At 37.1% G+C, this 14,126-nt stretch overlaps 1 protein-coding gene across 2 annotated transcripts in view; it reads right to left on the bottom strand.

The window, feature by feature from the left end:
* Nucleotides 1–11,925, bottom strand: part of SRFBP1 (serum response factor binding protein 1) — a 62,656-nt gene extending 50,731 nt beyond the window's left edge. Inside the window, exons 1-2 of one of the 2 annotated variants that reach the window (XM_012448444.3) lie at nt 11,756–11,925; nt 423–511 (exon numbers count right to left, since the gene is read on the bottom strand). In XM_012448444.3, the coding sequence (XP_012303867.2) occupies nt 423–511; nt 11,756–11,791 (125 nt within the window). In that variant the 5' untranslated portion in view covers nt 11,792–11,925. The remainder of the gene's footprint in view (nt 1–422; nt 512–11,755) is intronic. The other variant, XM_064366219.1, reaches the window with a different exon arrangement.
* Between the last annotated feature and the right edge of the window lie 2,201 nt (nt 11,926–14,126).

Here is a 14,126-nt window from a genome sequence, read left to right as displayed (position 1 = left end):
AAGGTACTGAAGATTTCAAATCACTCAGCAACTGAAGAAAAAAATCTGACATAAAATCTTCAAAACTGATTCTTAAGATATTACTAGATTTGTTAAGTTATATCAGTACCTTAAAATAACTTTTAATAACATAAAACACATAAGTCCAAGAAAATTTCATTCTGAAAAGACCAAAAAGAGAATTTTGCAAAAGCAGCAGAAAAATTCATCCTGAATCTTAAGCAATGACAGTCCAATCCACAGAAGGGCATGCTGACACAGCACATTCTATCTCACTCACATAATCTCTACATATAAAACAAAAATGCTGTATGAGTAAGATAATTACTTCTCTATATCCAACCCTAAAAATTTTAAAGTACCAAAAAAAAACAACTTTTGATATTTCATTAGTCACAAGGTCATTGCTTTACATGACTAACTTTTTTGACTTCAGTCTGCCAACACTCCTGACAAGTTTTCGGATAACCAAAACTCGAATTCTCTTCACTTCTTTTCTCATCTTCACAACCTATGAAGAATAAAGCCATAAATTAGAAGAAAGGCACTTACTTCAGGAACAAACACATTTTATTTTGAGTCTTAATCTTATAGACTTAGTCTACCACTTTGACTATCCTTTTCATCAACCTATATTCCTAGCTTGTTAAAAATCAAACCTCTTCCATAAATAGTGAAGGAATAAATCATCAGTCTAAAAATGTGTCTGAGGGCTTAAGAAAAACAAGTTATAATTTTTTAAAAAGTCACAGTATTACCAGAGATAAAGTCATTTAATGTTACACTTACATCTTGCTAGGTTTGAAACGTAATAAACTGCGAGTTCCCTGAAATTAGAGCCTATCCTATTCATCTTTGTATTCTTACCATTTAAAACAAAGCCTCACTCATAATGGTAGAAAATTTGCTGAATGAGTGTTTTAATTAGCAAATTAGCTTTTAATTAACAATTTATTTTACTTATTTATAAAACCTTTCATTATTTTTAGTAATAAATTATTTCAAGTATAACTTTAAAAGAAGCTCCACAAACACAAGGGCATATTGTGTAAGCATGTGTGCATGTAAACATAAATGTTCACACACAAACACACATGCAGACACATACAAATATAAACTTTAAATCATCCTACTAATGTTTAAGAACAAAAAGCAGAGTTACAGTCCAAGAAATGGAAATTCTAGTTATAAAAAACTATACATTATAATAGCATTCAGTACAATGGCATGTAATCACTGAGTTTATGTTTCGCCTATCACAGTTAGGAGGCATACATCTTAAAATTACTCCTGGAATGTCCTTCTTTCCCGTCTTCACTTTAGGAACTACATAAAATTCAGTTCCGACATAGTCCTTCGAGTGAAACCTCCAATGACTTCTTAAGTTAGAGATAACCACTGGGGTGCCACTATACTTTACAGATTCTGTTATTAAAGCACCTACCTCATTGCATTGTCACTAACTGCTCATGTGGCTGACTTTTTCTATAAACAGTGAGCTCCTAGAAAATGGACTCTTGTAATATTTATATAGTATGTATATGTAATATTTATATAGTGTTTTCAGTGTCCTGCAACAGGACCTGGCACACACAATTCCTCAAATTCTTCTTGCCAAAATAACATTATCAACATCATCCTGTTAGTGATAATATCTTCTCTTACCCTTCATGTCATTCACTCCCTTATTCATTGAAGATATTGGCAACCAACTTAAAATTTCTTTATACCCTAAGTTCTGCCATCATTCTGGGTGACTTAAATATCTGCTTGAATAGCCCATCTGGTAATTATATATTCCCTTCTTTACTTATTTTCTAAAGACTTAATCTATTCTATCTCAGCCATCCACTTCCGTGGCCACCTGTCGACCTTGTCATCATTCCCAATATTCAATTTCTAAAACCATTAATTCAAATATTCCACACTGTGATCACAACTTCTATCAGCTCGTTTGTTCAATTCTACCCACCACAACCATCTTTGACTTCATTAGGACCACCAGTCCACTGACTCCTACACTTTATGTTCTTCCGTTATGCAGTTTAGATACATGATAAACATTTGCCAATATCTTAAACTCCTATCCCTCTGGTTAGCAAACCTTAGCCTTGAATGCAAAAAACATCTGAGTTCTTCATTATCATATGCCAATAGCAAATAGTTGCAACATTCTGTCTACTATAAATTCATCATAATTAACCTCAAGTGGACTCTCATTCTTCCTAGCAATGCTATAATATTCTTCTGGTCAATTCACTCTACGATGCCTGTTTTAAACTTTTGCCTACTCTCCTAAATCCTCTTGTCTCCCTCCTCTCTTCTCTCTTTCAATAGCGTGGATAAAATAATTATCAGTTGGGAACCATCATTTTTCTACTAACAAGAATGTAAATTTACTTCCATGACCCATTTTCCTTTATGAATAAAGTTACAATATAAGAAATACTGCTACACATATCTAAGGTTAATCTTTTAACTGTCTTCTGGAGCCCATTGTCTTCTGTCCTCCTAGAACTTCTACTATGGATTATCCGTTTACTATAGCATTGCCATTCTTTTCCTTTTAATGCATTTCTTTCTCAGTGATTATTTTAAACATGCTTGGGTCATTTTCATTAGAGACTAAATACACAAACATCCTCATTACATAGTTCACTAGGATGACCCCGTTTTTAGTTGTGTGGAGAGCTAAGCTTTTAGAAAGAGATGTCCAAAGTCAGTATCCCTATTTCTGCATGCCACACAAATCCAATTTGATTTTCATCCTCATCAGTCTACTAAAAGATGTTACTAAGGACACCAATGATTTCCAAAAAAAGCCCCTGAATTCAATGGAAATTTGACATTTTTGACCACCTTTTCTTTCTTCAAACATTCTTCCCTTGGTTTTCCAAGACAGAATATGGTCCTGGTTTTCTTCTTTCCTTTCTACTCACTCTATTTTGATCTTCTTTGAATATTCATCCACCTCTACCTAGTCATAAAATGTTAAGAGTTGAAGGGGCAGTCCCAAGCCACTGTTTCTTTTCACAGTACATTGTTTAGCTTTAAGAGCTCTTACATGTGCATATTTAATTTGCCACCTAAACAAACAGGAATCAAAAATTTTACTTTCAGCTGAGATCACTCATTTTAGCTCCAAGATGTGCAACTTCCTGCTTGACATTACTTTCTGAGTGTGTTCAAAGTCACCTCAAATTCACACCTAAACTCATGTTCTTCACCTCCAATAGGACCCTTCCCTTCTTTTGTGGAAGAGGGGAGTTTCATATTTCAGGGAATGGAACAATCTTTTTAGCTATAAACCTAAGGGTCATTAGAGGTAGCTCTCTTAATCCTTCACAATGAATCTCCAAGTCCTATTAATCTTAAATGCTAATTATCTTTCAAATTGTACCACTTTTTTTTTACACTATCTTGACCTTTTTGCAACCTTGGCTGAGTTACTGCTAACTGGTTTCTCTACACCTATTCTTGCCTCTTGCTAATCAGTTATCCACGATGCCATCAGAATAAAAATTTTTTTAAATATATATCTGATGTCACACCATTATGTAACTCTCTTCAACAGTCTCCAACTGCTCTAAGAAGAACCACATTGGCCTTTTTTCAGTCCCCTGTTCTTACCATGCTCACTTGTACTACAAAGCCTTACAACACCTGCCATTTCTAATGGTCAGAATGTTCTTTCTTCTCATGTCAGCTTGTTAGCATCTATTCATCCTGATTTTGGACCAATTGTCATTTCTGTGAAGAGTCTTTTCTGGCATCCCTGAGGGTCACAAGTACCTTTAGTTGGTACCTTAATACTTTACTTTTAATCTGATTATGTTTAATATGTCTTACCCCAGTAGGTTATAAATTTCGTGAAGGTCAAATATCTGGTTTTATTCAACGCTGCATCTTAACACCTAACATAGTGCATGGCACACAGTATGTGTCCTGTAAATATTAGTTAAATAAATGACCAGAAATGTAAAAATACACACTGTCAAATCATTGTTTCAAATGCAAAATAGAATTTAAAAATGCAGATTAATCAGGTTTCTTTCCCACTAGCTAAGTTAACCTCTTAGGAATTTGTTTCAAATTTAAACTCATTTAAAAAAAAATCATACTTTGCATAAATGAAAAGGCACACACAAGGTTTAAGTAAAAAAAAAAAACAAAAGAACTGCTACATTGCATAAACAGAATTATAGGGCTTCATGACTCATTTTTTTGAAAGTTAAGTTATTCATAAAATAAACAAATAGGAAGCTATGAACTATACATTAAGATATGTTAACCAATGTTTCTAATTGCTGAACTTTGCAGGTGCACGGTTTGGTTAACAGTGGTTAACCAAACTTTGGTTAACCAAAACTTTACTAATAAACTTTAATTAACCAAATAACTTTACTAATAAACTTTAATTAACCAAACTTTACTAATAAATTGCAGTGGGCAGAGTTGGTCCTTGGTTACATTCCAATCATAAGAAAGCCTATCTCCAATTTTAAAATTCCAAGTTAAGAAATACTATGTTTTTCGTTAATGGATAAGGGAATTCTAAAAGCAAAGGAATACCTCATATACTTAAGACTTAGGTTTCTCCAAGAACTCAGATTTTTGCAAAACTGATGATTAATATAGCCTTTATGTTAGGATTTAAAAAGTTGCCAATTCATTTGTCACCCAGTAATTACAAAGTTGGTTGACAGGCAACACAGAAGGCAATGAACAGGCCTAACACACCAATACCCACATAAGTCCAAATGCACTGCATAGTGGCAGTACACTCTGGCAAACCTCTAATCAAAACCAAGAAGAATTATCATTGTTAGAATTGCGAAAACAGTAGGATTATTGTTTGGGAGGGAAAGAACAGAGGAATAATGTGAGCACAGAGAAAACAGAGGCTTAAAAATGGAAATAAAATATGCTGACACAGAAGAAAGAAAATGAAAAAGAAGTAGACAGGGGTCTGAAGACAGAATGAAGGGAAAATCTGAGGCTATCACCAAGACTGATAAAGCCAAGCTGAGGGCTTCCAAACAGCAAGATAATGCATTTAAGACAATCTATAAAATCTGAAGAAAAAGAGTTAACACCGACATACAGAGTGAATATATATGTACTGACAGCGAAGAATCACCTAGAAATTAGGCACACAGAGGGCTTTAATGTTAAAACCTGGCAAAATCTAAACATAGAGCATCTCTTGCATATTCAGTATAAAAATACTATAAATAAAGTGGAAGTCTAATACAGCTATTTGGGAAAAGATCATGTGAGATGACTCAGAAGAGTCAACATAAACACAGGAAAGGAAACCACAGAGAGGCAAAAGCCGGCAGTGTCCAACTCAAGGAAATTCCAAAGAAAGGGTTCCCCAGCTCAGAGACTTGAGAAATCTAATCTCTTCTGGAATAACTCAATTATGGGAACAGATGCATCATAGCTCAACATGAATCATGCAACTAAAACCCCTTTCTATATTTCTACTTACCAAACAGCTGATGGTCAGTAGACAGGAAAAGACTGTGTTTTACAATGTGAGTATTATTATGTATATCAGATATGTTTTTAATAAACTAGCTTTATCATTCACACAATCTGTTATACACATATTTAATATGAATTTATTTTTTAGAGAATGAGCTCTATTTCTGGGGTGAAAATTAAGCAAGTTTCTGATTTACAAAGCAGAGAGCAGACTTTGGTTCACAGACAAAATTAAATGCTACTTGAATTCACTTTTGCCTAGCTATGTGTTAGCTGGCCAACTAGTTAGTTTGTGATAATTCACCAACTTTGCCATGTTTTTGAGTTAGTAACAAAAATCTGTAGTTATTAGAAAATTGTTATTCTAAGAGCTAGTATTGTTCTAGAGGAACTTGCAGTGTTAAGAAAAATCTAAGTATATCTGTGTTTCTAAGAATACAGTAAGGGCCGGGGGCGGTGGCTCACACCTGTAATCCCACACTTTGAGAGGCCGAGGTGGGCGGACTGCCTGAGGTTGGCAGTTCGAGACCAGCCTGGTGAAACCCTATCTCTACTAAAAAAACACAAAAATTAGCTGGGTGTGGTGGAAGGCGCCTGTGATCTCAGCTACTTGGGAAGCTGAGGCAGGAGAACCGGGGAGGTAGAGGTTGCAGTAAGCTGAGAGCATGCCACTGCACTCCTGCCTGGGCAAAAGGGCGAAACTCTTCCTTAAAAGAAAAAAAAAAAAAGAATACATTAAAACCTCTGGTTATTCATTACTTACCTATCAGATTAGTAAATACAAAAAAACTATGATAACGCATTCTGGGTATGAGGTTGTGAGCAAACAAATACACTGCTGCTAAAAATGCACACTGGTTTACTCCCTTGGAGGAAACCTTGGCTATACTTTAACAAAAGTCCTACTTCTAGGAATCTATTCAGAAGACACATTCTTAATAATAGGAAAAGGCTACACACAAGATTATTCATTGCAGCATTTTAACAAAATGTAGCATGAGAAAGAAAATAATGTATAAATATGTAAATAATAATAAAGCATATAGCAATGTATTTTAAATCAATGCAGAAGATCTGTAGGTATTACATCGATAAACCTTGAAAAGTAACACTGGTAAATAAAATACAGTAGTCCCCGCTTACCAACAATTTTGTTGTCAGCAGTTTCAGTTATCTGCAGTTGGACACATGGTCCAAAAATATTAAGTGAAAAATTCCAAATCTAAATAACTCATAAATTTTAAATTGTACACCACTCTGAGTAGCATGATGAAACCTCTCACTGTACTACTCCATCCCATATAGGATGTAAACCATACTTTTGCCCAGTGTATTCCTGCTGTATCTGTTACCTGCCCATTACTGTACAGAAAAAAAAAAAAAAACCGAAGACAGAGTTTGGTATTATCTGAAGTTTTAAGCATACACTGGGGGTCTTGGAACACAACCCCCATAATTTGTAAAGCAATATGCAGTTTAAAAGCCTACAATGCAATACTATACACTGGGTATAGATATGCATGTTACTAAAATTGTGAAAAATGTAGAAGAGAAAAACACACTCCAAGAATAATAATTACCTCTGAGGTAGAAAAGAAGATGGGTAGAATTAAACATTAAGATATAGCGAAACACTGACATTTCCTAAACATACAAAGTAGATTACGAGAACATGTTACATTATTTTCAATATGTTTGAAGTATTTTATAGTTAACAAAATCATTGGGTTTCTTTTTTGTTTCCTTTTGAGACAAGGTCTGGCTCTATTGCCCAGGCTGGAGCACAGTTAAGTGATCTTGGCTCATCACAACCTCCAGCTGCTGGGCTCAAGCCATCTTCCCACCTCAGCCTCCCGAGTAGCTGGGACTACAGGCATGTACCACCACATTTGGCTAATTTTTCTGTATTTTTTGTAGAGATGGGGTTTTACCACGTTGCGCAGGCTGGTCTCAAACTCGTGAGCTCAAGTGATCTGCCTGCCTCGGCCTCCCAAAGTGCTGGGATTACAGAGTGAGCCACTGTACTTGGCCAAAATTATTGTTTTATAAAGAGGACCCTAATTTTGTCACATGGATGATAACTTAATGTTGATTAGACTTTTTATTTCTGATGAGCAACAATTTTTAAAAAATCTAGAGTGCTTAGTGATTATCTACAATTTAACCATTATTGAGCATATGCTGCCACCTAGCAAAACTTCCCCGAACAGTTTAATAACTAAACACAAACTGGTTCTTTTCTTACAAACAGGTCCTAATTTAATATTTCAGAAAAAAATTATTAAAAAGTACTATGTACCTAAACATGACATAGGAGTTTTGTAACTTCATAAGCGCAAACAAATATGGTTCTTGGTATTCTTATGTTTTACAGTATGTGGAGGAAACTCATTTTGTTCTCTTGCACTTTAGTTTCTACCTTTACTGTCTCACAAGAAATGAAAGCAATTTTTCGAATGGGCTTATTGATAATTTGCTATTAAAGAATAAAATAATGCCAGTTTTATATATAGGCCTTTGGCCTTTCTATGAAATTAAAGTACTCCATCAGATTACTTCACCTCCTAATTCTGATTTTTACATACCACTGCTGCCTAAAGAAAACAGATGACTTGAGAAAAATCTAGCTCTAGTTTTGCAAAGTATTTACTCACTAAATGCTATGGTACTATTGTTTTCAACTGTGCATTTCTCCTTCTCTAGTTATAATGGAAAGGGAGGAAAAAAAAAGTCAGCATTTAGGAGATTTTCCCTCTCATTTGAACATTAGTTGACAATTATGCTATCGATGCTTTCATCTGCCCAATATATATTTACTTTTTATTACCTGTAGACATGGTACTGTGCTGGAGGCTAGGGAAGCTGCTATAAAAAGGAATTAAAAATTCTCTCTTCGAAGTACCAAAAATATGCAACAAACAATCATCAACATAAAGTAAAAAGTGATGGCTTATTTTTTAGAAAAGTAAAGATAAATTTTTACTTTAGTTCACAAGAGTAGATGTACTCTAAGAACCTGAAGTCAGGAATTACTTAACAAATTGGTCAGCTTTTATCTTTGGAAAAATTTTTTTATAAGAATATAATTATTAAGGGTAGGAAGTATTGTGCCTCTGCAGGCAGGCTTTTATTTTCTCAGAAGATATTCTGGGAAATTAAATACACTGTAAAATGAGACTGCCATATACCTTTTGTAAAGAAAAAGTTGTGATTAAAAATTATGAAACAAGAATTCCTATAAAATAAAATCATAGCCATTAGTACAAATAGCCCAAAGACAGTGCTAAAGATTTATAAACCTTTGCAAACCTAATGAAACATAGGGATTCTTTTCCCAAGAGAGAGACATACAAACACAAATTTACAAATAATTTCAGGCAGTTATAGGCCCTTTGAAATGCATCCTTTCCTAGTTAAGAAGAGTTAATCTGGGGTGGGGAGGAAAAAAAAGAAGAGTTAATCTAAGATATTACGGATCATGAAAACGATGCCTCACATTATTCTTTCAACACGTAGGTCTTGGAAATATGATGATGAACAAAAGTTTACTGTCAGGTGAAGGGGAAAGAAACTTCTCTCAGACACACACACTCACATATACAAAACATTATTACAAATGAAGTATAACAAATGAAGCAGGATTAAGTATTAAATGAACTAATGAGAGAAAAAGGAGCATGTGCAAAGAGCTGCAGATGGTTATGCCAGGTAGTAGAGGAAAGCCAATGTAGATGAAATATAGAGACTGAGGGCAGAAAGTGGTAACAGAAAGTGGAAAGATCTCCCCTTGTTTAGACTGTTTTCTTACCAAAAGTAACAGGAAGCTCTTAAATGGATTTTTTTTTTTTTGAGATAGAGTTTCACTCTTGTTTGCACAGGCCAGAGTGCAATGGCGTGATCTCAGCTCACTGGAACCTCCGCCTCCCTAGTTCAATTCTCCTGCCTAAGCCTCCCGAGTACTGGGATTACAGGCATGCGCCACCATGCCCAGCTAATTTTGTATTTTTAGTGGAGACGGGGTTTCTCCATGGTCAGGCTGGTATCGAACTCTCAGGTGATCCACCTGCCTCAGCCTCCTGAAAGTGCTGGGATTACAGGTGTGAGCCACTGTGCCCGGCCTTAAATGGATTTTAAGCAAGGGAGTGACAGATTAGATTTATGTTTTGTAGACAGCACTCTAGCTGCAGTATAGAGGTTAAGATTAAAGTCTGAGAAGAGTCAATGCAAGTAGTTGGGAGGCTACTACAGTAGCTGCACTAGGATTCTAGTGGTGATGGAAAAGAAGTGAAATGATCTGAAAGCGAATTCAAATTATTTTGAGATACATTTTCTCCTTGAAGAAGTTGTTAATTCATTCCTTCTGCCTATTTTCTGAGATGGTTTCTCTTAATTTCTGTGAGGTATTTTATATTAAGGGCACTGGCCCTTTGTCATATTTGCTGTATTTTTTTTCTAGTTGGTTGTCCTTTTTCTTTCTTTGGTATGTTATTCAGTTTTTATACAGATAAATCTATAACTGTCTTTCCTTTTGTGGTTTTTCCACAAATTTTAAATTATAATATCCTCCATCATCTCCACTTTTTTCTGTCCTTTTTATCACCTTCACATTAGAACATACTAGACTTTAGTGGTGGATGCGTGTAGTTCCTGATTTCATAAATTCATTTAATCATATGTTATACGTGATAGACACAAAAATACAGAAGACAGAAATAGGTACATAAGTGTTTCCAAAGGAGAAAGCAATTTGGGTGCACAAAGAATAGACACCTAATCTAAATCGAGGTGAGTTAATGAAGGTTTCCTAAAGGTCAAATTTTAACTGTTTTGAAAAGAACTGAAGTTAGGTAAGTGGAAAAAGAGTCTTAAATGACTTATTCCCTGTCATTTCCATCATCAAAGTCATTATAAAATTTGATATGATGCTCCCTAGCGTTGAAATCCCAAGGACATTACTCTCATCTTTCATACATCACAGGTAACCTCATGGAAAATAGCCCACCAAATGCTTTCTGGCACAAAGCATAAACTTAATGCACATTTATGAGTAAACTAACTGCTTTCAGCTTCCCTCCTCAGCATATCCAGTACTCCACTGGAATTCACATCAAGTTCCCATCAGTCAAGAGTTACCTAGCCCTATATTACTCACAGGTTTTACTGCTACTACCCCTTTCCTGCTTATATTAGTCCCTCTGCCTGGAATAACTTCTTCCCCTTTACCTAATCACTGACTGCAATTCCTGTCTAAGATCCTTAAAGACCAAGGACAAATATCAACCACTTCATTTTGCCGCCTTTGAAAACTCTTCTGCATTACTAGTTCTTGGGGATATTCTTCCACATTGTTCTGTAACATAGGTGGGTGTTGCTTAGCTCTTTTACTTGAGTATAGTTTACTAGAAAATATGAAACATCCCTTACGCTACTGTGTGTAATCTAAACAGTGACTTGCTCATACATGGGAAAAAGAACTTCCTTGCTGTACGTAACTGTGAGGTCCTTACTCTATCTTTACGTTTCCAGCTTACTTTACGACTTCGGTTGATATTACTTCGTTGGATAGAAGCAGAAACCAGAAGGCGGTAAGTGGTAGAAATAGTATTTTGTTGCCATTAGCACGTTATGGAAGTGACAGTAGTGAGAACAAATATCTGATGAGAATGGACTGAAGAAAGAAGCAGAAAAAAAGAATTGGAGACAGCAAATATAAACAGCTCTTTATTGAAGTTCTGCTGTAAATGGAAGTAAAGGAATAGGACAGTAACTGGAGGAGGAAACGAAGTACTAAGCATACTGTCTCATTCAAGATCAACAATTTCTTAGAAGCTACAGCTCTTCATTTCTCCCTTTCATTTTTGACAGGCAATAAGGAGCCGGTAATGTGTACTGAAAGCTTATTAAGGATCAGGTACTTGCAAACACTTTACGTATCTCAGTTAATCTCACAACAACCCTGGGACAAACTCCCCTGACTTCCGCTTTACGAACAAGAATATTGAACACACAGGCTAAAGGATCTTCCCAAAGTCTCACAGACATAAATTCGTGGGGCCTGATACATGTCTCTCACTTCAGGCACCTAGAGACCTAGAAGGGAAATTACCGGTTGCCAAACTCTAAGTTGAGGGAAACCCGCCTGGGCCCATCACGAAAGTTCCTCCAGACGCACCCTCTATCCCCGCCTCCGACTACGCGTCTCAGAAGAGCTGATTTTGAGTACCCTCGAAGTCAGCCCCACAGGTTCCTCAGCCTCGGCGCTTACCTCATTATTTAGGTTCAGAGTTCCCGGCAGAGCCATTGTAGATGGAGGAATATGATCCGCCGCCGCCTGCACGTGAACTGGGCCTGTCAGATCTCCGCTGCGTTGCCACGCCCCTCAACGGGGGCCTCTCAGGCCCAAAACTAATCCGCCGTCTGCTCTAGCTGCCGCCCGGGAAAAAGAAACGTTGACGCTCGGAGGGGAAAACAGGAACTGAATTAGAGCAACTTCCGGCGCAGAGGGCGACGCGACGGAATTGCGCGTTCCTATAGAAACCAGACGGGCTGGTAGCTGGGCAACGTCAAGCTTTTCAAGGTGTGTGTGTGTGTTCGAGTGTTCACTTAGTACACTGCGCCAGCTGTGTGTGTGTATCTGTATTCGCTTAGTACACAGCGCCCGCTGTGTGTGTGTCTGTGTTCGCTTAGTACACCGCGCCCGCTGGGCAACGTCAAGCTTTTCAAGGTGTGTGTGTGTGTTCGAGTGTTCACTTAGTACACTGCGCCAGCTGTGTGTGTGTATCTGTATTCGCTTAGTACACAGCGCCCGCTGTGTGTGTGTCTGTGTTCGCTTAGTACAACGCGCCCGCTGAGCAACGTCAAGGTTTTCAAGATTCTGTGGTGTGTGTATGTGTATATCTGTGTTCACTTAGTACACTGCGCCCGCATTGTACTGGCCTTGGTTTTTCTCTCCTAACGGCGAGGGATCGCTCGACTGCGGTGAAAGAGCTCTTGTGAAGTGATCAAGCACTTGAATGAACGAATTTTTGCTTCCATTTAAAAAATCTAGTATTTGTGAAGATTTCTGCTTTTCTAAGAAGCATGCCTTTTTAGATCCTGACAGCTTTTTGTTCCAACCTCACATTAGCTGAGGTGTGGACATTTTTTTCCTGCACACTATAGAAAGGTTTAAATTTAGGGAATCAACATTTGAAACAAAACCAGAATGCACATTTGCTACTCTCTGTGGGAATGGCTGTTTCGAACATAGGAGATGTAAGGGATTGTGTTTAAATTAGGTAATATGTAATTGTCAGCACCTTCTAGTATTCATCATTAAAATGTGTCAAGTGTCAAGTGTTGGCCCAAGAGCTTTACATAAATTAGCTCCAAATCTCCACAGAAATCCAACAAGATAGGAATTATTATTCTTTTATTATCATTTTATTAGAGACCTGGTCTCTCTCTGTCACCCAGGTTGGTGTGCAGTGGCACAGTCATAGCTCTCACTGCCGCCTAGAACTCTTGGGCTCAAGCCATCCTCTAATCTCAAGCTTCAAATAACTGGGACTACAGGCGTGAGCCACCCTACTCTGCTCTGAACTGTTATTTTACAGATGTGGAAACTGACTTCAGAGGCACCAAGTGCCTTGCCCAGAGTTACTTGCCTGGGACTGGCCACTGCTACAGGATTTCAGGTCCAGTTACATAATATGTGGGGTACAGTGCAAAATGAAAATCCAGGCCCCTTCATTTAAAATGCAGGAAATTTCTTCCATAGTTCCTCTTGACTCTTCGTGGTGCTTTTTATTGACTAATGTGATGTTCTCTAAAGTACAGAGACACTAGGTTAAGAGAGAGAGCCCTGCCCCAAGACTCAGGTAGGAGTGCATGCACTGGAGCAAGGTGGCAGCAGTTGCTGGGTGGGGACAGGAGAGCAGGAAACCAGAGAATCTACCACAGGAGGCTGTCTGGACAGGACCACACGTGACCTGAGACAACAAGCCCTTGGTACATGTTCCATTATCCCACTGGGCTTCACTTACAAGTATACACTTTGCATATAAATACATAAGAAGAAATGTTAAATAATCAAGATAAATATAGAACTTTGTGGAAAATGTGTCTTCTAATTTGGGAGAAAGGAGTTATTATGATCCCATAATGCTTCAGAAAATGTATCATTAATACAAAATTTGCCTGTAGTTCTGAAAAGCTTCGCAGTCGTTTCTCTTGACCACCTCTTTTGCTCCCTAAAATTTCAGTTCTTAAACCACCAGTGTCCTCAGGATCAGCACTTGCTTGCTTGTTTTCCTCCTTAGCTCATGCTGTCTCCTTTAGCTATGATACTTTCTCTGCCATCTGCTTTCTCAAGTGCTACTTCTCAAGACCAGGTCAAATTCCATCCATCTCTTTTAAGAATTATTTCCACAGCCCCAAAGATAAGTTTAATTTTGCTCACCAGTGGCTCATACTTATATTACTGTAAGTATGATATAGTATGATACTTATGATAGTCTAATGTGAAATTATTTGTGTATTGGTTATTCTTTTACATTAAAAGCTCTCAACAACTGTAGGTACTCTTGTTTTTAAGGAGACTAGTATTGTCCCATTTTCACAATATTAATGTGAAATCATTTGTTCCAGATATATCA

Source organism: Aotus nancymaae, unplaced genomic scaffold, assembly GCF_030222135.1.
Source record: "Aotus nancymaae isolate 86718 unplaced genomic scaffold, 86718_ANA_hifiasm-v0.15.2.pri h1tg000064l_0, whole genome shotgun sequence".
In the NCBI taxonomy this organism is placed as follows: Eukaryota; Metazoa; Chordata; class Mammalia; order Primates; family Aotidae; genus Aotus; species Aotus nancymaae.
The sequence above is the reverse complement of the archived record's forward strand: the minus strand, read 5'-3'. Positions and strand labels throughout refer to the sequence as shown.